This window comes from Asparagus officinalis, chromosome 9 (assembly GCF_001876935.1).
Source record: "Asparagus officinalis chromosome 9, Aspof.V1, whole genome shotgun sequence".
Taxonomy (NCBI): Eukaryota; Viridiplantae; Streptophyta; class Magnoliopsida; order Asparagales; family Asparagaceae; genus Asparagus; species Asparagus officinalis.
Genome location: NC_033802.1, coordinates 5,839,014 through 5,864,876, shown reverse-complemented (window position 1 = coordinate 5,864,876; position 25,863 = coordinate 5,839,014). Strand labels below are relative to the sequence as shown.

At 32.0% G+C, this 25,863-nt stretch overlaps 3 protein-coding genes and 1 long non-coding RNA gene across 10 annotated transcripts; all 4 read right to left on the bottom strand.

Moving 5' to 3' along the window:
• Positions 835-2,491, bottom strand: LOC109824713 (uncharacterized protein At5g19025-like). 2 transcript variants are annotated; one of them, XM_020391352.1, is made up of 2 exons: positions 2,221-2,491; positions 835-1,744 (listed from the first exon to the last, which is right to left on the bottom strand). In XM_020391352.1, the coding sequence occupies exon 2, from the start codon at positions 1,698-1,700 to the stop codon at positions 1,038-1,040; it is 663 nt and encodes a 220-aa protein (XP_020246941.1). In that variant the 5' UTR covers positions 1,701-1,744; positions 2,221-2,491; the 3' UTR covers positions 835-1,037. The 2 variants fall into 2 exon arrangements, with proteins under 2 accessions (XP_020246941.1, XP_020246942.1); XM_020391353.1 differs by having other exon boundaries at positions 835-1,722.
• Positions 5,336-25,492, bottom strand: LOC109823858 (replication protein A 70 kDa DNA-binding subunit B-like). 6 transcript variants are annotated; one of them, XR_002242490.1, is made up of 6 exons: positions 25,191-25,492; positions 25,036-25,077; positions 17,005-17,049; positions 16,716-16,780; positions 16,432-16,626; positions 5,336-5,667 (listed from the first exon to the last, which is right to left on the bottom strand). XR_002242490.1 is itself a non-coding variant. In XM_020390272.1 (5 exons), the coding sequence occupies exons 1-5, from the start codon at positions 25,218-25,220 to the stop codon at positions 5,632-5,634; spliced, it is 321 nt and encodes a 106-aa protein (XP_020245861.1). In that variant the 5' UTR covers positions 25,221-25,492; the 3' UTR covers positions 5,336-5,631. The 6 variants fall into 6 exon arrangements, 3 of the variants coding, with proteins under 3 accessions (XP_020245861.1, XP_020245862.1, XP_020245860.1); XR_002242491.1 differs by lacking the exon at positions 16,432-16,626; XM_020390272.1 differs by lacking the exons at positions 16,432-16,626; positions 16,716-16,780 and adding an exon at positions 11,496-11,663.
• On the bottom strand, positions 10,820-11,489 carry LOC109823860. The gene is made up of 2 exons (XR_002242492.1): positions 10,950-11,489; positions 10,820-10,861 (listed from the first exon to the last, which is right to left on the bottom strand). It is a non-coding gene; the product is annotated as an uncharacterized LOC109823860 (long non-coding RNA).
• LOC109823857 (ATP-dependent DNA helicase PIF1-like) lies at positions 11,675-14,035 on the bottom strand. The gene is made up of 2 exons (XM_020390270.1): positions 12,152-14,035; positions 11,675-12,088 (listed from the first exon to the last, which is right to left on the bottom strand). The coding sequence occupies exons 1-2, from the start codon at positions 12,796-12,798 to the stop codon at positions 11,839-11,841; spliced, it is 897 nt and encodes a 298-aa protein (XP_020245859.1). The 5' UTR covers positions 12,799-14,035; the 3' UTR covers positions 11,675-11,838.

Here is a 25,863-nt window from a genome sequence, read left to right as displayed (position 1 = left end):
GTCATTGAATGCAGAGGGATAACTTTGGTATATTTAAATTTGTTGAAGGGCAATTTAGGGTAGGTAAAGTTTTCCATTCTAAGAAGCCATCTTAGATTGAACCTAAGGATGCACCTTGAAAATTAGATTATATGCCATCAATTTAGTTGATCCACTTTGTTCATTTTGATCTATATAATTTGGATGTCATGTAAACCAAAAATTAGGCATATTGGGTTATTTTTACTAATGCGTCAAGTGATAGCAAAATTAACGGTTTTATGAAACCACAACAAAAGAGACAATGAAAAATATGTGTTAGAAATATTCGCATATCATGATTTTTATTTTGTAGATGTTTTAAAACATTTAGATCATGATGAATGGAGCGGATCGTCCATTGAAGTAGCACAATTCATACATTGAGAGGTGCATTCTTAGATGCACCCTAAGGAGCCTCCTTATGTACATATTGCCATATATATATGTATATATATATAGAGCAATATGGTTATGCTTGGTACCAAGCACAAAAAGTTGTGCTTGGTAGTGATGTGTCACATTCCTCTCCACTCATTTAAATATGAGACCACATTCACATAGGTAGTGAGTGGATGAGGATGTGACACATTACTACCAAGCACAAAATTTGTGCTTGGTACCAAGCATACCCATTTTTCTCATTCTCTCTCTCTCTCTCTCTGTTATGCTTGGTACCAAGCACAAAAAGTTGTGCTTGGTAGTGATGTGTCACATTCCTCTCCACTCATTTAAATATGAGACCACATTCACATAGGTAGTGAGTGGATGAGGATTCTCAAAAGCAATGAACATCTAAACAACATACAACTCATAAATGATATGTAAAAGTATCTGATATTAATGGTGAAGTTGCTTTAATCCATTGAGGGAAACAAGGACTCAAGACTCCTCGATACATAGTGCCGTTTATTCAGTAGCGACAGGCAAAATGGATGAGCGAACAACTTTTTATATCTGTTTGTACTTATTGCTATAAAGAGAATAAAAGTACGAAGAACAGAAAAAACTATGTATCTCTACTTCTTAATCCTCCTCACTTTCTTTGCTCCCCAGACCTCCATTCTCCCTGCCGGGCATCCACAAGGAGCCCTAAAGATCAAAACAGTTCGCCCATTCAAAGGTGCCATCTTCTTGAGCTCAGCCTCGAGTTCCTTATGATCATCTCCTAGTTCCAATGGACGACTCCCAAATGCTTCCTTTGACACCGGTGGCAAATACTTCAAACATTCCTCAGATTCCAACTGAATATCAAACTCAACTGCTTTTTTAAGCCCTTTACAGTAAGGATTCCCACATTTCCTAAACTGGTGATTAACCACTTCCCACATCGCAATTACAGTGATAAGCATTAGAATCAGTCCAACAAAATAGGCAATCGGAGCATGGTAGATAACTTCTGCCATGATTTCCATTGCTACCGGAAACAGCTCTGAAACTTCATCGAAGATGAACTTGAAGTAAGGGAGCACGAGGACTGTGAGAGCTCCGAGGACTAGAAGGAGCAAAATTATGTCAATGGCTGCAAAAGCGGAGTGCTCACAAAAAGGGTGAGAAAGTGGGTTCAGTGATTTCGATTTCTTCAAGCTCCGGTGGTTGTCCAGTGATGATTGGGGTTTTGGCTTATTTCGGTGCTGCTCAAAAGCTCGGCAGAATTCAATTAAGCTACGGCAGTCGACCATTGTTGAATCCAGCTTGTCGAATCTGCACAAAATTTTATCTTTGCCTGTAAAAATGTAAAAAATATTGCATATAAATCAAAATACCAAATAGTCTCTGCAGATTCAAGAATTGACGATCCAAATAAAACCCAATTTATCCATCCCCAGAAACTGATAATTCTAAATAAGTTACTAAGAATTAATTAAATCTGCACAAAAACTACTGTTTTATTGTATAAATATCAAATTACAAATTAATCAACTATCAGAGCACTCTCTAACTAACAGTCAAGTACTAAACATCTAAATCAGAGGATTTGAGAACAAAAGTAAAGACTCAGATCATTTTGATACAAGCCCAACTCCAATCGAAAACAATCTTTCTATCCCCAACAACAAGCGAAATTCCAAAAAATTCTGAATAAGTTACTAAAATAAAATAAATTGAATAAAACAGTACGTGCGAATGCATCAGCTCAAATTGAGAAACCAATCTAAATAGAATCAATCAGCTGCCTGAATTCAGGGATCAGAACAACACCTTGACAAACCCAGAAGAGACCCAAATCCAGATCGTATGAAACTCCAATCCTCGATCGGGATCACGAGACTGTATAAGGAAACTGCCGTTGCAGGGGAATTCAGATCGGAACGAATCTATCCAAATTCCAAATTTAGTAAAGGGCACTTGAGCCTGATGAATCGATTGGATGGCGATTGGACGTTGGGAATTGATCGGAGATTTAGAAGATTTGGGGATCGCCGACGGAATCTGAAGCTGCTGCCCTTCGGGTTCTGAATCCTGATTCAAGATTTTAATTAAAAACATTATTGTTTTGTTTTTGCTCATAGGTCGTCCCTTCAATTTGGAACATAATCCGAAGTTGTTCTTTTTTCTTCATCAGATAATGTAAGATGATTTTTTTTCTTTTTTTTTCAGATCATTAAAAACATTATTGTTTTGTTTTTGCTCATAGGTCGTCCCTTCAATTTGGAACATAATCCGAAGTTGTTCTTTTTTCTTCATCAGATAATGTAAGATGATTTTTTTTCTTTTTTTTTCAAACAAAGTGTTAACTCAAAATGCCATTAGTGCATGCATTATTTATACTTGAAATGAGAGTTACATTTTTAATTGTAGTTTTTATTTAAGTGGCAATTACATTTGACTGTTACGGAATCCAAAGAGCATGCTTTTTTTAATTTATCATAATAGCCCTTACTTGCAACCTATAAATTCACTCATTTGATTTTTTAGATTTACACTCACATCTTACAACCCCAACAACATCATATACTCACCCCATGGCTTTACTATTATATTATTTGGATGATACAAGCTCGCCAATGAAAACATTATCCCTTCAGAAGAGATAACGACAAGGGGGGGGGACGATTGAAGTTGTGCTGATAAAGTACTGAACTTTAATCGGATTATACTTTATACTGATGTGATTGTTAGACTGACGGTATATGTGGATTAAGGATACGAATGATACAAGGAAATGTGGAGAATTCGAATTGAGGCTAAAGTTTAAGGTCTAATTTGGGGGGGGTAATGAACTTTTTTTTCTATTTCTATAATTATTACTATGTACTTAATTGTGATTTGAGAGAAATATTGTATTATCCATGAACTTAGTAGATATATTTTTTGTAGCATGTTACTAATTATATGATAATTGAAGAGAGAGAAAGTGAAAGTGAGAATTTTATTTTGTTATAATGGATTAGCAAAAATAAAGATAATTAATATAAACTGAAATAGCATGACACACTTAACATAAAAGTAAAGAAACTCAGAATTTTTGTCTTTTGGGTAAATTTTTTTATATAATAAGTATATTATAACCTCCCTAATGTTAAAACTATATTCTAAATTTGCACATAAAACTACCAGTAGTTATTAAATGTCATTCATTATCTTAAATTATAAAGTAAATAGAACTATGTCTTTTAAGATTAAAAAAAATTGTATCTTTTGGGTATTCCATGATTTGCCAATGTTCACAAAATAACCCTGAATTTTTTCACAAACAACCATGGATCTTCATAATTTTCACAAAGACCATTGAAATTTCACATATTTATAGAAAAATACTGAAACTTCTTAATTTTTTACAGATAAACCCCTATATAGTTCAAAACTTAAATCTTAAGAAGATTGAAATAAGTATATGATCTAAATTGTAAGAAAATTACAAACAAGTCCTCAAATGTTGTTATAATTACATTAAAAATGAAACTCTTCCATTAATTAAATAATAAATTGTGTAAAGTATTAGAACATAAAACAAATATGTCCACGTGCAACGCACGTGCACTATACTAGTTGCAATAAAAATGTAATGATATAATAACTAAGAAGCTAAAATATATCGCCAATGCAAGAGATCAAATCATTCTTTGTCAAAAAAATAATTCAGTTTTAAAGATTAAACAACAAATCAAATTCTTCTAATCAATATTAAAAAAAGATAAAAAGATAAAAAAAGATGAATAGATTTGCGACCTTGTAAAATTGTCAATATACTCTTTATTTTTATTTATCTTTTCATCATTCAATTTTATTCCACCAACTTTTTCAATGAATCTGATATAAATATGGCGTTATAATATATTAAATTGACTTAGTAATTACTTACATTATTAAATTAATTATAAATAATTTACTAATATAGACTAATTTTAGCCTCAAACTGTTAAGCTACATAATTAAGGTAGGAGTTTCCTTTTGCTCCTTTAATTCAATGCACGTATTCATGTAAAGAATCACTAAAAACCTCATTGTTAACAAAATGCCCCGCGATTATGGTTTGAGAACAAAATAGAATGTGAAAATGTATAGAAACTTTAATTATTATTTATTAAACGAATCACTTATTTTTACTTCATCTCCAAAAAAAAAGGGCAAAAAAAAATAATTAAACACCTTAGATCTTAGTCTGTACCAATGTTGATCAAGAAAAGAACATGAAAATTATGAAGATCGTAGAGAAAGTGAGCTCGAAAATGCCAAAGTCGCAAGCAACAAAGAGAGCTAGATTTGACTCTTTTCTTCTCAATCTAAAATTTAATTGCGAATTGGAATGTTGATTGGATAAATTTGATAAAATTTTCTTGTTATTTATAGTGATTTGGTAGGAGAGGAATAGTTGTAACGTTTTTTTATTATTTATAGTGATTTGGTAGGAGAGGAATAGTTGTAACGTTTTTTTATCATTAGTGCACATAAAGTTATGTTAGTGTACCATGAGTTAGTGGAGTTAGTGCACATAAAGTTATGTTAGTGTACCATGAGTTAGTGGAGGAGTGTTATGAGTGGGTGATTAATTGAAAAATTGATGGCAATCAATTGGGAGGTTATGAAAATTGAGCATGCATGCCTTCATGTATGTATGCATATGAATGTGTAAGCATTTGGGAGGTTATAAAAAATTGAGCATGTATGTATGAATGGATGTAATGGAGAGCATTTTGGGTAGAAATGTTTTAACAATGCAATCCATTTTTATAATAGTACTAGTATGCAATACGTGCGTTGCACGTGATGCACAGTAAAAGACTACAATAGTTTAAAATTTTAATATGTCGGAATAAAAATGCAAGAATAAGTGACTTGTAACAGATATTTACCAACAAAAAACCAGAAGCCAGATCAAAGTCAGTTTATTATAAATTATCAAGTCATCAATATATCATTTAGCATTAAAATGTTGAATTGCTGCCTTTAAGAAACAAATTTCACTCATGATTACACCAAATCTTATGTATTGCAGTCGCTCAAGAATAACAAGATGAAGGCACCATATCAAACTAAAGAAAGCATAGAAAGTTATTAGATGATCAAGACATCTACAACAATCAACCGATCCTCAAGATGATATGGACTCCACTGTCAGTATCCATGATGTCGCTAATCTCGCCAACCTTCAGAGCAAAGGTAGCTTCCTCAAATGGATCTGCATCTAACCCCGCCAAAGACGACCTGCAGGATAATAATTAAAAAGATTAATAGGCAAAGTAATAGACCACTTAATAGATAATAGGATATCAATGTTTCTATTTAACACGATATGGGAACATAAATGTTCGAGCAATGAAGATATTATAGACGAGGTGAAACTCATGCAAAAAATTATTTTCAAGGAGCTTTATTTCTGTGATCCAAAGTACTTTACTACTTGACAAGTGCTGGTTGCCAAGCATGTGTACATTAATGAACTCTCACCTCTAATTAATCACAGTATAATATCTATAATGACATCAAGCATCACTTCCCATCACAACAGTAGTACAGAAACAGAAATGATTTTGGTCTACACTCATAAATGTAGCCTAAATTATAAGGAAGCACCACATATTTCAATAACATACTTTCATATACAACATGAAATTTAACTGCATTTTGCTACCACCAATTATACATGTAATACACTTCAATACCATATGTTAGAGGCTTCCAGAGACATCATGAATCACATACAAAAAATTGGAAATATAGATAAAATATAGAGCTTTTGCTAGCATAAGGTCCTGGAAAAAAATTGCCAAAACTCGAGTCTTCACATGCACCCCATAGTGAATTTCTGGTAAAAGAAAGCTCAAAACAGACGAGCCATTTGATGGCTCTTATAGTAGTTCTTCTGCTAGCGGAGCTTTTCACGTTAACAGCAATGTTGAATCTAGCGTGCAACATGAAAGCACTTGCCTAACAATTATAGATGATATTCAAAAGCAAAAACATGATGAAGCTGATAAAAAGATTGCTCGGTTCACAATTCTATTCACTTTACCGCTGCTCAATCCAGTTACTACCAAGATATGATTGATGCAATTGCAGAATGTGGGTCTGGTTATATAGCTTCAAGTTATGAGGACTTGAGATTCAGCTCATTTAGAGAAAATCAAAGGAGAAGTACATGAAATTTTTTGTAAAAGATTGAGAGATCAGTGGAAGGAGACAGGGGTCAATATTTTATCGGACAGTTGATCAGATGGAAGATCGAAGTCTCTACTTATATTATCGGTTGCATCATCCAAAGGGACACATTTTCTTAAATCTTTAGATATATCATCTTATATTGATGATGCCTCTTATATTTGAGGTTGGAAAAATTGTGATCTTACATAAAAATTAAATTAAATAATATCCCATCACGTTACACTATATTATATTACATGAAAGCTGTACTCCGACAGACTTTGGTTGATTTTATCCGTAGTCCCATTTTACTTGAGGAGACTTCAAGATTGCATTGTCTTTTATCATTTAGGTCCAGTTCAATTAGTACCAAACTAAGAAGGAACACATGGGATGTCAAAAGAATGCATCATCAGTATCTGCTATTGTATACAAACTTTGGAACTTCATATGTCTTTATTACTTATTCATCCATTTGGTGCGTTCCATACTACACATCCTTATGAGTACAAAAGGAGCCCGTTTGATAGAACCTGACAACGTGTCTGCACTATCATCCGTACACAATCAGCTCTTGACTAAAGCAATACTCACAACTCACTAAAATTAACTAATTCTAGTAATATTATTTAAATGTGTACAGGTTTGGTTATGAAACAATTGTCTTTTATCATTCGGCCCAGTTCAATTAGAACCAAACTAAGAAGGAACACATGGGAAGTCAAAAGAATGCATCAGCATTATCTGCTATTGTATAAAAACTTTGGAACTTCATACAAAAGGAACCTATTTGTGATTGCCTGAATGTGCATGTGTGTGAGAGAAATAATACAACAAGTGCAGAGTACAAAGGCTGAATGTAAACCTAGTTGCACAGCATTAAGAAACAAATGACTAACAATAAGCTTATTTTCAAATTGTACAACCACAAAGAAGAAATCGGCCATAATACCTAATGAATATTAAAAATAGTCATTAAAATTAGTGAGCATCACTGGTTTTCCTCCAAAAACGGAAAAACATCTTTTTTGAACTAATTAATAATTATGAAGCCTTCATATATATACAAGGGAATGAACTTCAAGGCCCTCTTCTTTTATGAAACAACCCCACAGCTAAAAGAAAAAAGTACAGAACTATCTCTATTGAAAAAAGGCAAAAAGGCAAAGATATGAAGCTTTAACCAAGTCAATAATAGGGATTTAAAGGGCCAAGTTAAGAATTTGAAAAATGGTACAAGAAACAAACATTTATGACACAGGCCAACAAAACAGTCCTTCTTCACATAGCCAACTTTAAGGTTTTGCGCAAACTGAGAGCAAATTATGCCAACACTAAAGTTTACCATAAACTAAGAGCAAAATATGCTCTCATGGGTGACATCAGAAATTCACTTTCTTATTCAGAATCATAGTAAAAGGGTCGTGTAATCCTCATGCTTGAGAAAGGATAACGGTGACAGCTTCAACCAATTTCAGATGTGGCCTGTGTACCCAGAAGCTAACAGTGATCAAACTACCGTCAGATTAACAGTTTAGAGAAAAGACATGATGTCATATAGGTCTGAACATATATATTGAAATAGTGCTCCCTCAACTCTCATGTATTGGTAATAAATCCCCCCAAATCATCGTATTTTTGACACAAATTCCCTGAATCTCGCCTATTTTGATACAAGTCTCCCAAATCATCATATTTGAATACAACTCTCAAAAACATAAAGTTCCCACCCGCCCACCCCCCACCAAAAAAAAGGTAGTTCCCATCCACTTAACCCAACTAAAGTAAAGGGGTTGTTAGGGACTTTAAATTGGAGGGACTTTCAAAACATTAGCAAGATAAAGCCAGTTTTCAATGGGTTCAAAGGATACATTGGATTCCTTACCTCAGCAAGAGTATAGGTACAAGAAAAAAATTTAAAAAAAACAGGGAAATAATGAGAATGTTGTTGATAGAACTTGTTGATAAAACCATATCACTAATTAGATAATTTGAAGTTACAAGCAAAAGAACACCAAACAAATATTTTGGGGTTCTTTTGCTTGTCTGCTTACATCAACAATATTCTTACTCTTATGTCTGGATTTAGGGTATTGTTTAATTCAGCTGTATTTTATACAAATATAGATATAGATATAGATATAGATTTATGCATAACTTCGTTTCCAGCTGTTCCTACATTTATACAATCACCAACTCACACCACATACTCATCTCCGGTCCATCCTTATCCTTCATATTTAAAATTTTAAGTTATTACAAAATTTAAAATACATAAAGAATAGTGTTATGATGGAACAAAGTCCTATTAAAGAGGATGACTGGAATTATCAACTACTTCATAATTCAAGAGCTAAGAACAAATGTGAAGCATTGTCATTTGTGTACTTAATGCACATTTACCCAAATTTGAAAATGTCGAAGATCTAATATGGCATTCTATAAAAGCACATATGTTTTTAAATGTTTTTAGTATACCATACGTGCATTGCACGTGATGCATATTAAGATGACTGTAAAAATCAGTGAACCTCACATAAACTCATTGCAAATAACACTAAATCAAATTAGCTGTATATTGTTTACTATAAAAATAGGAAATTCTTATTGGAAAAGTGATTAATAAAGCTAATGCCAACTTGCAGGTTGATGGCTTCCTAATTGAAGAAAAGAGCAAATTAACAGAAAAACTTTCATTGTTACATAGGATATGTTTGACTCATAATACTTTAAACAAACAAACACTATTTAAAATGTACTTCTTAAAATCAACATAGGTGCATATCCTCGACATAATAGTTTAAATAAACATAATTAAGTGTATTCATCGTAGTGCTATAAATGATGAATCACTTCTCACTTTCTATTTTAATATTTTTATTATTCATGAACTTTCTTTTGTTCATATCTTTTTTCAGGCTTGTCATACTCTTTCGCTTCAGTGAAATGTCCTTTGAATCTTTATCTTCATCACATTCTATTGGTTCGAAGTTGTTTGGGCTGCATATTTCTTGAGCGGTTATTCTTCCTTCAATTCTTTTCTCTTCATCTTTCCTGTTCATTTTTACCAAGAAAAGATATTCTTTGTCGCAACAGGTCATCATTTTCTGGTACATAGGTGATAAGTGCTCCTGCATTATATTTATGGTCATTTTTTCTATTTTACTAATTACTAATTTTATGGAAAAAATATTTTATATATTTGAAATAAATAATGTTATATTACCTTTCCTTCTTCATTAAATGAATCTACATATTCTTCAGTTGAACAACCAGTTAGATACCGAGCTTCATCGAAAAGTATAACATATGCCTTGTCGATATGATCTTTAACTTCCAATCGCATAAGGTACCTTGATGTGAAAATTTAATGTTATTTTTATTTTTTTAATAAATAAAATTTAAAACTTACTTTATTTCCCATTCTGCATCTTTAGTATTGCAATTGTTGCAGTTAGCTATGCTGTCTTCAACAAAAACCTTTCTTTGACAACTCTTGCATGCGGTGTAACAAGGTGATTCTGGATTGATTATTGCTGATATCTCTGCTCTAAAGTAGGAATACATATTCTAAAAAATAGCAATCAAGTTATAAATTCAAAATTTATTATTATTTATCTTGTTAATATCTTAACCAATATAATAAAATACATGTTTTGTAGCTATTGATGATGTGATAATATCACCAAGCATAACCTTCTTAGACCTTCTCATTAGCTTCGATGGGGTCTGCTGCATCAGTTTCTCATAATTTTTCTCGTTCCCTGTCATCTTATATTTAAGACATGTATTATTTTTTTTCAAAATTACATTAGGAAGGATTTTATTTGCATAAGCATTACCATTCTTTAAGAGTGTGTGATTCAGTAATGTTTGGGTCTATCAAAAATATTATTGTAGGCTTTGATGATAGTTGCGGAACTCCTGTATTCATTATATGGTTACTTTTTGGTTATATAAAATTTTTAAAACAATTAAATTGAAAAGTCTTACCCATATATCTATTTGCAGTAACATTAATTATTGCTATAATTTTTAAAACAATTAAATTGAAAAGTCTTACCCATATATCTATTTGCAGTAACATTAATTATTGCTATAATTGGTTTTTGTTTTTTCTTGTCAAGTCTTACCCATATATCTATTTGCAGTAACATTAATTATTGCTATAATTGGTTTTTGTTTTTTCTTGTCTTCGAATACTTGACCTTCTTTATCTGCATGCTCTCCCCATAATGTTAATACCAATGGATCCATCCTGTGTTAATTAAAAAAATTATTAAATGGATATGTTAGTATTTTAATATTTGTTATTGAAAAATTATTTCTTATTTAAAAATATTTACTCTTCATTCATTATTGTGATCTCCCTTCTAACTGATGTATTTGTTGTGTACAACGGTCTTACTGAAGTGATGAATCCTAACACATCTGTATAAATATTAAAATTTTAGTGCTTAAAAATTTAATTTTGTATTACAAATGCTATGTTATTAAGATTAAAAATTTAGCATACCGAAAAATATATTTTCATTATTTGTCTTTGTCACCTCTTCGAATCGCTTGAATGAAAATGGTAGGGTACCGATATTGATTTTATTTTTGGATACTGTAATTTTTGTGTTTTGTCCAAAAGCAAGCTCAAAATTCGGATTCACCGATGCATATTTCCTATTTATAGGCCTGACTATATCATTCTTGATGATAATGGTATTGTTGAGATGGATGTATTCCTCAAATGTTGCTATTGTAGCATTGAATAGTGTGGCTTGAATCTTTGTTCCTGTATTTATTTGTTGTTACTTAAACTTTAAAATAAATTACCAGTTAAGTAAAAATTTAATGAAAATCAAATATAATAATAAATATTTCATTTGAAGAGTTGTACTTACCTCTTCGTCAATCACAATAATCTTTTGAACCTGACCTGAACCTTTTGACGATGAGAATTGCTTCAAGGACACTTTTAGTATAAGCACTTTGATTGAGAAAAATTCTTGATATAACTTCAAATCCTTAATGAAGCTGTATTCACCTTTACATTGTCTTTCAGCAGTCATCTTCCGTGTAACAATAGTAAATATTAGAAATATCAAATAAAGTAATTTTTACAAATTATAATAATGATATTTATTTTTTTCACCATCTTCTTATTGCAATATTTATTGCTATAAAATAAGTAAATTTAATTTTGATATTTTTATTATTGACATTTATTTAAAATAAATAAGTTAGTCATTTTAATGTTTTTTCTAACCTTTCTCTGGATAAAACTTCTTTGTAGACGATATTTTTGGTGTATGTATATCCTTTTTTTTTTTGTTTTCTTTCGCCTTTAACCAGCACTCTTGTATTATTTGTTGATACACCACGAGATAAAGCGACGTATAATTGTCCATGTGAAAAAACATGGTGTGGTAAATAAATACCCACTATGCGAATTGTTTGTCCCTGTGCTTTGTTTATTGTCATTGCGAAGCATAACCTTATAGGAAATTGTTTTCTTGTTTGTCCCTGTGCTTTGTTTATTGTCATTGCGAAGCATAACCTTATAGGAAATTGTTTTCGTTGAAGTCTGAAAGGGTAATTTTCATTTTCAGCTGGTGATAATGGTATCCTTGGAATCATGACTTCTTGACCCGCATGATGACTTTTTGTTATTTTTGCTTTAATAACATTTTTATCAAACTCTTTGCAAACCATTCTAGTTCCATTGCAAAGTCCATTTGATGGGTCAAGATTTCTAAGCAACATTATCGGGCAATTCTGCTCCAACTTTAGCTTGTGCGGTGGAAGACCATTAGGCATCATTTTGTTTAAAAATTCTTCTTGGTAGTAGTTATTTGGATCATCAATAGCCTTGTCAAAACTATGGAAAATAATCTCATCACCAGGAAATTTATCCAAAAGCTTGTCATTGAGCTCATCTACATATTCATTTTTTGTCGCAAGAATAACTCGTTCTGTCATATATTCAGTTGAATTTGCATTTTGTTTAATTGATGGAAATACTTGGTTTAACAATTCAACTTCCGATTGTCCATTTTTGCTATCTTCAATCACAATACTTTCAGGAAGTCTAATTAGTTCATCTTTAGTTGTTTTTTCTGTTCCATTTCCGACACGCAACAAGAATTTACTGAATTCTTCATCATTTTTTGCTCGCATGTTTATTTTTAATGTTATCTTTTCCATCTTCTCCCACAAATAAGACTTTACTAAGCTGGCATTAACTGTTTGGCTCCTTGTTCCTCTTGGAATAACTGGCAACACTTGACGAAAATCTCCTCCAAAAACTACTACTTTACCACCAAACAATTCTTTTGTACTCAATAGGTCTTACATTGTACGATCTACACTTTCAATTGCTACTCGTTTTTCCATAGGTGCTTCATCCCAAATAATTAGTGCTGCTTTTCTAATCAAATGTGCAGTACCTTCCTGTTTAGATATATTGCAAACTGTTGTCTCAGTGGCATTAATATGTATCTTAAACCGTGAATGTGATGTGCGCCACCAGGTAGTAAAGATGTTGCTACTCCTGAAGTTACAGTTGCTATTGCAATCATTCCTTTTGATCTGACATTGGCAAGTATAGTTTTGTACAAAAATATTTTTCCCGTCCCTCTAGGACCATCTATGAAAAAAACTCCTCCCTTATTCATATTAACTCTGTCCATTATTATTTCAAAAGATTTTCTTTGATCTTCATTTAATTTGTACTTACCATCTATATCTTCCTGACAGACTTCAACATCTATCTCATCATGTATGATTCATAGATTGCATGATGGATTATCTATTTCATCCTCTTTAAATTTAGGTAAATCAAAATCTTGTATTGTCTTCCCCATGCACTCTAGGAAATAATTAACTCCCTCTAATGCCCATGCAGTTTGTTCTACATCTGTCGCTATAGATCTTTGAACGAAATCTTCAGACATTGCTGGTCTATATCTCTCCCATAATAATCTGATATTTGTTGGTTGACAATAAACTAGAATAGTTGTAAATAATCTTCTTAATACGCATGGCATCTTGAAATTTACTGCTTCATCCAAGCATTCGACTATACTATCGTCGGATTCTAAGAGTCCTGTTTTCTGTGCAGACTCTTTAAAAGTATTCACAAGTAATCCATCAACAGTGAGTAGGTCATCCCAAGAAGTAGGACCTTTAACATGATTCAATAAAAGCCTTAAATAATATCTCTCCCCCTCTATAGGATTTGCTGAATTTATTCGTCCAATCACGGCCTTTTTTCCCTCTCATTCCAACATTTCTTTCCTACTACCCACACATAATGTTTAGGAAATTCTTTGTACAACAACATCCTTGCTTTTTGATCTGAAGCACATTTTCTAAAGAATTATGTAAGCATTGTCTTAGCTGTGTGCTCCCACGTCATAATATTTCGAAGATCTTCATTATTCCAATAATAAGTCATAATATTTCGAAGATCTTCATTATTCCAATAATAAACATTTTGCTTATTTGGAAGATGTAATTGGAGGTTAATAACAGGGGGTTGTATATCATTCATCTTAAATTCAAAAATCCGCCAAATTGCTTCTTGTGCTGATACTCATCTCGCATCTTGGTATTGTTTAATCTCATCTACTGGATGTGTTGCCTCATTTGATGCAATGCACACAGCTACTTTGTCATGCCCTTTGTATATATATTTATAAAAGATATTTTACAGCCTTAAGTCCAGAGCATACTTCAACATTGACATGACAATTATACCTACTTAATAGGTAAGGATTGTATGGAACAATCCATTGATTATCTAAAATTGTGTTACGTATAAAAATTTTCTTTCCATCATTCCTTTGCATATATATTGGATAGCCATCACCACCTAAACTTGTCTTTGAACAAAAAGAACGTGGGTAGTGATATTTACATTTTCCGTCAACCATGCATGGACTTGTTTTCCTCAACGATCCACAAGGGCCATGAACCATATGTTTTACCACCTTCGCATGCAACATTGGAAATAGTGATTGATCTGGTAATTCTGCCGATATAAATTTATCAAAATGATCTGGGCTCATTAGCTTATATTCATGTTTCAAAATTAATAATATATGAGCATGTGGAAGTCCCCTTTTCTGAAATTCAATGACATAGACACGTGCATATACTTTACCAAATACTTCTTTCTTAAATAGCTGGTCTTTAAGATCCTCTATTTTCCCTCTAAAAACTCTAGAAGAAAGATCTGGTCTATCCTGTGCTGTTTGTCCATTTAGAAGCTCATTCTTTATTTCATCCCAATCTGGATTACATGTTATTATAATGAAGAGATCCGGTTTACTGTATCTTTGAACAAGAGCCATAGCGTCCATATAACGACGCCTCATATCTCTTGGTCCTCCAATAAAATATGGTGGTAAAACTACTCTATGTCCAACTTGATCTCCACGTGTTTCCCCAGCAGTAACACTATCAACAATTCCTTGATACAATTTTGATCTCCACGTGTTTCCCCAGCAGTAACACTATCAACAATTCCTTGATACAATTCTGCTCTTATATTCGATTGTTGTTTTCTAAAGAAATCAAGACGCGTTGTCTCTAACTTCACATACATGTCGATTGTTGTTTTCTAAAGAAATCAAGTCGCGTTGTCTCTAACTTCACATACATGTCCACAACAAACTATTGAAATAGTCGTCCAGCAAGTAGCAGGATTGATTTTATTGGATTCCGAATTTGAAACTTGTAGCAATAATACTCCCTACAAGAAACATATTGCCCTCCTTGTCTTTCGATATCTGTTATAAGCTTAAAAAATTTTAGAAATTGATAAGATATGATATATTTTACTTATGAGATTAAAATTTGGCGTTGGTTTTACCTTGTGATTCCTCCTCATTAAGCTGTCTAGCTAAATCCAATGTCTGACTTTCTTCAGTCATATTTAATTATATTCTTTCGTTTCGACCTTTGTAGATAAATTGTTGCTACTCACTCTCACCATTTGGAAATAAAATCGGATATTGTAGAGGATCATAACAACTATAATAATGTTTGACTTGATGCCTTTGTCCAGAGTGCTCTTGTATTATAATCTCTCTATTTAACAGTTTATTTGGATTGTATCCTTCTATCCAAATTGTTGCCACTTGCTTTGCTGTTGGAGAGTTATAAATCCTTTGGTCAAGATTGGTGTTCTTAGATATACAAATTTGTAATTCTCTCAACGTTGGTACATCTTTAAGCCTCCGTAGAATTTTCGCATAAGGATTGTCTTCTAGGATTTTCATTATAGTCTTCATTGTATTTTCTGATAATTTTCCTTCTTATAAAACATTCATCCTATTTTGCAATTCATTATCCGTGTCATAAAAATATAACTGGAAGAAGCGAGGTCTATCATTTTGTGGTATCAATTCAGGGAAACTATGGTAAATCTGACCTTGAGCTCTAAAAGTGTATATTCCATCCCTTGACGATGCCAAGTTTTTATCAATTGCTACCCTAAATGAGGTGAATGAGAAAACACTATTGTATGCTCTAATGTTTCTCCTAAACTCAACACCCTCATTACAATCCGATGTTAGCAAGTTAATAATAATTCATCTGGGATACAAGGTTCCACAAGTACTGTTTCTCCATTATTACAGCAAAAAGATGGGCTCTCATATTCAAATTTTATTGCTCCACAGTGAATGCAACTTGCTATCTTTCCAAGCTTGTGTAGTTCTGAACAAGACGGCCTTGATATATTTGTTCATATACGATTGTAATATGTTATTAGTAAATTTTGTATACTGTAGAAACTTAAATTATTATATTTATAAACTTATCAAAGCTCACCATTGCATTCAACTTGGTAATTGGATGCTCGTTCTAGCCAACGTGCACTTCTTTTCATTGATTGATCTTCTGCATTTGGACTACTATCCATAGTCCTCTTTATTCTCTTATTTCGACACATCCTTCCAATATAAGCTTCTCTTTCCTTAGTAGTTAACGCATTGTAGTAATTTTTCCTCTTCATTTTCTTTGATGCTGTTGATAAATTTATATGAATATATTAGAATTATTTGTTATTGATTATCTGGAAGATGCATTAGAAAAATTAAATTTGTTCGACTAACCTTCATTTGGTTCCATTTGTTTTTCCAAATGTTTTCCACGCAAACTTGTGAGGATATTATTTGAACTGCAAAAGAATTGAACATTAATTTATTTTTCACATTAATCTAGTACATACATATAATAAACTTAAATTTTAAATTTTAAATGTTTTGAATTCATTTATTATGTGTGAAATTTCATAATGTAGTTAAATTCAATTAGTTAACATAGTAATTGCACACTAATAAAACTAATGTTATAATTAATATACGAATTATATAAAGCATTACTTTTGAAAAGGAAATGTACCTTGTTTTCCTTGCTGTAATTGTTGTTTGATCTTAATCTTGCATTCTGACAAAAATATCAAAAATAAAAAGTTAGTACAACCATATATGAAAATAAATTTCTTTGGTTTAATTATTATTATGAGGCATATTGTTGTTCGGCGTCAAATATATTGCAGTCCATTATCCCATACTTTATTAATATCTCCTGAATCTTAAATGTTGTGTAATTTTGGTTATTAAAAAGTCAACCATGGAAGCATATCAGAAACTAAATCCTACCATTGGTTGTGGAAACCCATAGGAAATGGTAGTTTGTATGGGGAAGGATGTAAACAATGACTGATAAACAGCCATTTATTTAACATTAATTTACGTAAGGTTTTAATATGATACTCAATGTTGGTTTTAATAATCAAACATAAGGGATGGATAGTATCATACAATAACATGTTTCACTTGAATAAAATAAACAAGTAAGATGAATTGATAAGCTGCTTTATTGTCATATGATCTTGGGCTAGGAATAAAATATTCCACTTGGATAAGCTGCTTTATTGTCATATGATCTTGGGCTAGGAATAAAATATTCCACTTGAATAAAATAATTAAGTAAAGTGAAAAGGATGAACATATGATCTTGGGCTAGGAATAAAATATTCCACTTGAATAAAATAATTAAGTAAAGTGAAAAGGATGAACTGCGCTTTAAGTAAGTAACATCAACATAAATATGAGTATGAATATATTCTAAATGTAAATGATCCACATCCCTCCTATAATAGTACATAATAGTACAGACTCTCATAGTAATGACATATTTTAGTTCATACATTTACTCATATAATCTCACTAAATGAGTCATTTTTATTGTTACAATTCCCGTTTTAAAATGCTTTTACTCTTAAGGAAAAAACTCTCTTTTGAATATCATATGTTCTAAAGAGAATTGTGAACCTATAGAAAGTAGGCCAAATTTTCAAAACCATCCACTTTTGAAATTTATTTATAAAAAACGACCCATTTCAACCTTAATTTCAAAAACCGACCCAGTTGGTTGAAACTGGGTCGGTTTTTGAAAAAAAAAATTTCAAACTTCACGGGAGTTGAACTCCCGTAAAGTTTTGTTATGAGAAAAAACTTCACGGGAGTTCAACTCCCGTGAAGCTTAGAATTTTATTTTCAAAAACAGACCCAGTTTCATCCAACTAGGTCTGTTTTTGAAATTAAGGTTGAAAGGGGTCTTTTTTTGAGAATAAATTTCAAAATCGGATGGTTTTGAAAATTTATCCATAGAAAGTATGAGCTAATGAAGATATGGAAATATATAATTCAAAGAAGGCATAATTAGATTATGAATGGATGGGATCGATTCAAGTAACTAATAGTAGTAAACAGCCATTTATTTTACATTAATTTACAGAAGGTTTTCTGCTTTGATGATATCTGGTGAAGCTGTTGCAAGTACAAACTATATAAAGTATTATTTTTGTAAAGGAAATGTACCTTATTTTCCTTATTGTAGTTGTTGGTTGTTTTTAATCTTTAGACCTAGCTTTATACCTATACCTAGATAAAAAAAAGAAAATTAAAAGTTAGTATTATATTTTATGCATTTGTTCAAGGTATCAATTGTTCAATTTTATATTGAAGACCTACAAAAGGTCATAACATTTCATCCATAAAGAAACCTTGTGAAGCTCTAAAGATGAACTAATAACTTTGAAAACCATATCTTATCATAATCGTAATCATAAATCATAAATCATAAATGGCTAAAATTGAAGTATCATTAATACTTCACACAAATCCATATCATTCATAAACCTGATGGTAAAGAAATATAAAAAGGTAAACATAAGTTCTTTCACATAACTTAAGCTAATTAAAACAACTGAAATTTATAAAATTTCCCAACATGATTCACAAACTCATAGACCTTGATATTTTATTGACTTGACATTTATTTTTCTAATACTTGTCTCAACTCATTTTTTCTTCTCCTGACGAAATTTCCATATAGCTGCTAGAATTTCCATAGCTTTAGCAAACAATTTATTTGCTTCTTCTTCATCTTTGATTTTAACAGCAAAAGGGACATTAACTTCAGGAGTAGCAGGAGCATCTTCACTAGGTACATAATCAGGATCTGAATTTTTAACCTTCACTTTTTTGTTAACTTCAAAAGAGCTCTCATCATCATCATCATCATAATACTCCTCAATGGAAGGTTCTTCTTCATCATCATTTGATGAAATTTCTATAATTTTCTTGTCATTAACAAACTTTTTAAATTCATATTGTTTAGGAACTAATTTCCGAGCGGTGCGTTTTAACAACATCTGTTATGAAACCATGAAAGAAATTATTAATATAACTATAATATAAGTCTTGACATTATAGAGATCATATTGGCTGACACAAACACTATAATAACATGATAAAGCAAGGAAGTATTGTTAACTGGAAGGTTTATGTAAATTTCAATCGAAATATGCTCAACAATATTGTGGCGATTGAAGTTTAGCTAATGTCTTGTTAAAGATAGTACATTTGATAAAGGCGGTCTCAGTCTCATTATTAGTTACCGGATATTTCAACTATGACAACAGTGGAATCCTACAATTTCTTTGTTTTCCATATTACATCATTTTTAGGCTTACACCCCTTTCAAAAGCCTAGGTGCTGCATGTTTCATTGATCCTATGAAATTCTCAAGTAATCAATGTACTCAAAAGTAAATAAATGATTTAGGAATGATGGAAGTAATATACTGTTATGTAATAGCTGATCGTATGCATATTAATGAGATCACATTTAATATCAGCAACACTTTACACAATAAACTTTAATGAACAAAATAGAAAAAATTAATTGATGTGAGTTATCCAAAGTCCTTTAAGCCTTTTTCCATCTTTAACATATATTCCTTTATCATGTGTAACCCTCATAATACTTTTAAAAATCATTTCGAGTTGTTTTGGTATATATCATAGCTGTAAAATCCCAAAACTTGTTTGTAAATTCGCATAGGTATAATGAATGAATAAATGTGTGAAGGGTAACCACTTAGCAAAAGCTTCTGTCTACCTACCTAGTATCAAGAACATATTCAGTTATTGCAAATATTCCTCTTAAAATGTCTTTTTGTGTACTTGTCCAGAGTGTAAATTTATCTATCTCAAATTTCAAATCTGCTCATAAGATTCCATGATAACCTTTAACTTGTCCAGAGTGTAAATTTATCTATCTCAAATTTCAAATCTGCTCATAAGATTCCATGATAACCTTTAAAGATATATATTCTATATAGCATCTATCTCAAATTTCAAATCTGCTCATAAGATTCCATGATAACCTTTAAAGATATATATTCTATATAGCATCAATGATCTAGATCTTTTATTGTTTTTGTTCACTAATTTATCAGATGCCAACAAATTGCTTAAACAAACTATTCCACCCAAAATCACAATGCTAATTTATATATCTATTTTTAACATTGAATATTGTGTGTGCTAGCAAATAATTTAATGATACAAGTACTCTTAGTGTGCATATATATAAGTATGTACAACTTGCACTCACTAAGAATGTTAAAAACTGACTTATAAAGATTTTTATGAGAAAAAACATCTTGCGCTCAGTAAGAATGTTTTATATATGTTTGTAGATGATCCAATATAGCAAGCAGACAACAACTTAATTTTTATAATCCAAAATTGCATGTTTTCACATAAAAAATATTATTAACGGAGTTGACACTCCCATGTTAACAGACCTGAGGTAGTAATAAAATTTAGTAGTTTTTTCCAGGACATCTTAACCTTAATTATTGTGTATCAAACTGTTTGATGGGGAGAATAGAATTACAGACCTGTCATATGTTGGATGTTTGGATGCAATCATGAAACACGTACTCAACAATTAGAAAATTGTGAGTATCTAGCTTAAATTTGGAACATACATTTGCTGTTCTAAGTCAAAAATCTCGTTAGGAAATCAAGGTCATTCTAGAATTATACGCTGTATGAATGTATATTCAACTATTGCATGTATGCAGAATTCAATACCAAGGCAAAGGATTTCCTTACCTAAATAGATATTATGCACTAAAGATATTCTGCATTAGTGTAAGCAATTACTCAATGACAATTAAAATTTTCTAACTGAAAGATTACATTCAATACAAGTATTTCTAACAAAAAATTATTGAAAGTCGTTATGCCCTGTAACTTGTATGGCTAGGTATAACAAAGGACAGATGTGAAAAAAATTGTTTTCAGAGTTCAATATCACATGAAGAAGTAATAATATTACTGTAGAAAATCATAGTATAGCAAGGATCTTAATCTTAACTTATTAAAAGATTCCATGTGGAACCTTTGTGAAAAAGAGGACACAGAGACAAAAAATTTTATAATGTATACAAAAGAACAAATAAAACTATAATTCCAATTTACTTCAGACAGACATTATCCTGTTTTCATGCATATACTGGACATTTTAGACGCATTGCTTCTCAAGATTTGTTTTGCTTTTACTTCTCTAATAATCGGTCGCTGGCAATTATGTAAGGCTTGCAGATGCAGTGCGTGTGGGGGCCTGATTTATTAATCAGGATGCTACTTACAAAGGAGAACGGCAACAACCGTGCAGTTTTAATTTTTAGTTGTTAACCAGACGCTTTTTTTTATATTGTGGGAGTCTAATGACCATACGCACACAGATTTCTTCAGGAGAGCAGGGCAATTTACTTCAGACAGACATTATCCTGTTCAACAGCCTGACAAGTTTACAAGTTCTTATGCTGATGAAAAATGTTTGTGTTTATTTCTTAAAATATTCCTTATACGACCAAATATTGTAAATAATGTTTGGAAGAAAGGAAATAATTGAGACAAAACTAAGACAGAGTATTCTTTATAAATACTTAGGAACTTGCATCCTTAAGTATTCATCTCAAGATCCAATAAGGAATTTGATTTTATTTATTATTTCATACATACCCACTAAAAGCTATTGCATTAATTCTTGGAATCCTAACGTGAAAAGTGTGAGTTGTTCTAAAAGTGGTTATTAGGCTTATATTCCACCCTTGTTACTCTCGGTCTAGGGAACAACAAATGTCAAATTGTTCATGAGATAAGAAAAGTGTTGAATGTTCCCATGACCATACTATACATGTACCCATATCTAACCTCCATATCCACGCTCTACAGGTACACATTCAACCATGACATGCTAAGTAGAAAAACTAAGATAGGTTTACTTAGTCTTGTCCCAGAAAAGGCAGTATCACAAAATAACCTTTCCAGGTTTTCCTAATGAAGAGGCTAATTTAATAGGTAAACCAAAACTAATTTAATTGGTAAAACATGATTGGAACTCTGGTGTTTCTTTCGTCCTCCTTTTCTATGATTAGCGTTCTTATTCTTTATGATTTCTTGGATATGACTGCCCCAAGTGTCTAGACTTGACAAAAAGGGTCGTTGGAGCAATGTGCTGGAGTTTAAGGCCATGGGTAGAAATCAGATCTCCTGACTGAGTGGTTGTTGGAGTTTAAAGCCACCAAGGATCTCCTGACTGAGTGTTATCTAAACGAGCCATTCTATTGAATCTTAATTCAATCTGAATTTTGTAAACAATAAAAGGTAGAAAATTACCCATTATTAACACTACTATTATATGCACTTTTAATGATCATGACACATTGATATGCATGTATGGAACACATATCTGATATTAACAATTTACTTAAATAGAATAGATTATATTAAATATAAGATGAATGTATATGTGAAATCTGAATACTACTACATTGTTGCAAATTACCTATGAATTCTGTTGAAATGTCAAATAATACATGATATAAGTGTGTTAACATATCTAAGTTTATTAAATATGATATGATTAATTTTACATATTAAAATTAATCATTATTTTGAATGCTTTCATATTGTAATAAATTGTGTCACTACATATATATTATATATTAAAATTAATCATTATTTTGAATGCTTTCATATTGTAATAAATTGTGTCACTACATATATATTATTCAAGGTATTTTCAGACACATTATAGGTTTACGTATAGTATAACACGTACTAATATATATCATACAGATAAGCAACTCAATAACATAAGGAAGCTTAGTTATAGAAGATTAAAATGTATTAGATATTTTGAAGATATTAGTTCTGTACTATTACTAAAACTCAACCTCATGCCTTTCCTAAAAAGTTTTGAGTAGTTTGTGGTTATCAAGCTTCTCTAAGTCATTTTCCAAGTGTCTACAGATTATTATGCAGTAATTTTTAAACACCTATTGGCATTTTACATAAAAGTAAAGAAGCATCAAATTCTAATATGCGCAATGCTTATAAAAGAGTAATCCAAACAGAAAGTCACAAAGCATCGGGAAGTTACAAAGAACGGTAAGAGTTGAATGTGTGGAGCACATATCCACGAGGAATCATGTCAGATATGTTCTAGACATGGGATCACCATAGAAGAATTTGTTCCGTACAGGTACTCAGATTATCAGATATCAAAGAAGCATCCTCATGATGCAAAACTCGTCTAGCTTAGTTTTTCCAGGTAAATTGCAGATAACCCCTTCACCTATAACTTCAGCAATGCTTAACTACTCACTTATCAACTTTTTTATTAGCATTAATCACCCTTGGATTGACATGTTGAGAGGGATAAATTGCAGAGAACTCCCTCTTCCTCATAAATTGATGGGTCATAACTCCAATAAATGAGTTGAAGGTGATAGGTTTACTGAAGGTATGAGCTTGGTTGTCTACAATGTACCCAATTTTTTAACAAGATTGATGACTATTTCAACCTTCATTGATGAATTGCCTCACCCCGGTCAATCTCATAAACTAATCAACCAACAAAACAAAAGCTAGATGGAAAGGTTATAGCTCAATCACTCCCATAGACCTCATTATTTAAAGAAAAACAAACATTTGTCGGAGTAAAAGCTTATGAGTAAGACCATAGCAGCCAATAGCTACAATGTTTTTAATTGGCGTTAGACATGGATTGTATGACAGTAGTACTTGAGTTATGCACTATTCAGAGTTCAAAAGGAGCACTTTAACTTCATATAGCATAGTTTTTAACAAGAATATTGAGACAGCACCTTCACGTAAGAGTTCATCTCAGCCATAGGATCAAAGTATATTATATGTATTATAAAATATGATAAATAAGTTAAATAAAATATGAGTTTGCAAGAGACTAAACAGATGTTCTAATACGTGATATATTAATAGTGAATGGACTGGCTTTGAGCCTATTTAACAAAACGTTCTAGAAAAAAATCCGTGCTTATATCAACTACCTCAGGTTTCCAGACTCTGCTAGCATACACATTGCTGTGAAAAACTCGCGAAATATTTTGCAAAAGAGGTTAGTGCAAAGTTTATTTTTTGTTCATGTCATCTATGCTTTTGGCTAGGGCCTGCATTATTGTATTTCTTTCACCAAAGTTATTTCCATACAAGTCTCACAAATACTAGCAAACACCCTCCTTTATTTCATGACAAAGGTATGGCCCAATTCTCATTGTGTTAGTATTCATCTGTTACCATATAAGGGGGGCTCTTCATTGTAACAGAGGTACTTCCTACTTCATTTATTCGGCAGAAGTATTCATCTTAACGCCTACGGTATTGGACTTACTGTGAAGCTGAAGAATATATCTGTTTGTGAGCTGAAAACTAACACAGATCTCCAGTCAATAATGTGATGGGTAAATAACTCCTACTAATATCGAAAGCATTTATGTCGGTAAAGTTTTCATTGAACCGGCAACCCTTTGTATGATATAATTGACATTCACTTCATGGTTTCCTTCGTGCAGTTAAAACTTTTAACCATTTTGTTGGTCAAACTCAAAAAAATGAAGTTAAACCCAAACGCAATAGCAGTTTAATAATATTCAACAGATATCATAAAAAATATGTTACAAAATGATAGAATTGTGAGAGAAAAATCATAGAAATCATAGAAATAAAATTAAATTTTGATTTACCTTGATTGATAGCTTTCTACTCCTCCAATAAATCTCGGTCACCTAACAGCAACAATCAAATAAAGATAATCCATCAAAAATCAAAAAATCAAACTGGAAATTACAAGAATTACAAAAAGGTAATAAGAATAACCAATATCCATATCCATACTTACAATTGGAAGAAAACCCCTTTGTTGTTCCATCAAAATTGCAGCGGAAGGTATTTATAGAATCACCAAATGGAAGGGGAGAGCAGGTGAGAGGTAGAGGGAAACCGACGGAAGTCTGAACGTCGAAATAATTTAGAGACGGGGAGAGGGAGAGGGGCAGGGGAAAGCAAGGATAACGGAGGTAATAAAGGGATTTGGGCATTTTCAAAGAGAGAGGGAGAGGGAGAGGGGAAGGGGAGAGGTCGTGTCGGTGTTGAGAAACGGCAGAAGAAGAGAGATGAAGAGGCGGTGGCGAAGGGGATAAGAAGGGGAAAGTGTATATTTTAGATTATTATAAATTATAATAGTTATATTGGATTGGATAAAATTAGAATTATAAAATTGAAGGGGGTAATTTGGGTATACAAAAGTTTTGACAATGGTTTTCTCTTTTATAAGTAGTATAGATATAGATATAGATTAGACTAAATCTCTAAAATTGCTCAATAATCTCTCAAATCCTAATAAGGGTCAAAGATGGTCCCTAAATGACTCAGATAGGCGCTTAGGGTTGGGCAGATAGGCGCTTAGGGTTGGGCGTGGGTCGACCCATGATATGCTCGGGTCACGGGTTGGGTCGGGTCTAGAAAAGTAGGCCCGGCCCACGCCCGACTCATCTCGGCCCATGATATATTAT

What these genes read in the sequence shown, in the direction of transcription:
- LOC109824713 (XM_020391352.1), bottom strand. Translation starts at nt 1,700, where the DNA reads ATGGTCGACTGCCGTAGCTTAATTGAATTCTGCCGAGCTTTTGAGCAG.
- LOC109823858 (XM_020390271.1), bottom strand. Translation starts at nt 10,170, where the DNA reads ATGTATTCCTACTTTAGAGCAGAGATATCAGCAATAATCAATCCAGAA. An exon ending in GATGCAGAATGGGAAATAAA is followed by an intron (nt 9,957 to 10,015) that starts GTAAGTTTTAAA and finishes TTTCACATCAAG; the next exon opens with GTACCTTATGCGATTGGAAG. An exon ending in CATTTAATGAAGAAGGAAAG is followed by an intron (nt 9,735 to 9,829) that starts GTAATATAACAT and finishes AATATAATGCAG; the next exon opens with GAGCACTTATCACCTATGTA.
- LOC109823857 (XM_020390270.1), bottom strand. Translation starts at nt 12,798, where the DNA reads ATGGAAAAGATAACATTAAAAATAAACATGCGAGCAAAAAATGATGAA. An exon ending in CGAAAACAATTTCCTATAAG is followed by an intron (nt 12,089 to 12,151) that starts GTTATGCTTCGC and finishes ATTTCCTATAAG; the next exon opens with GTTATGCTTCGCAATGACAA.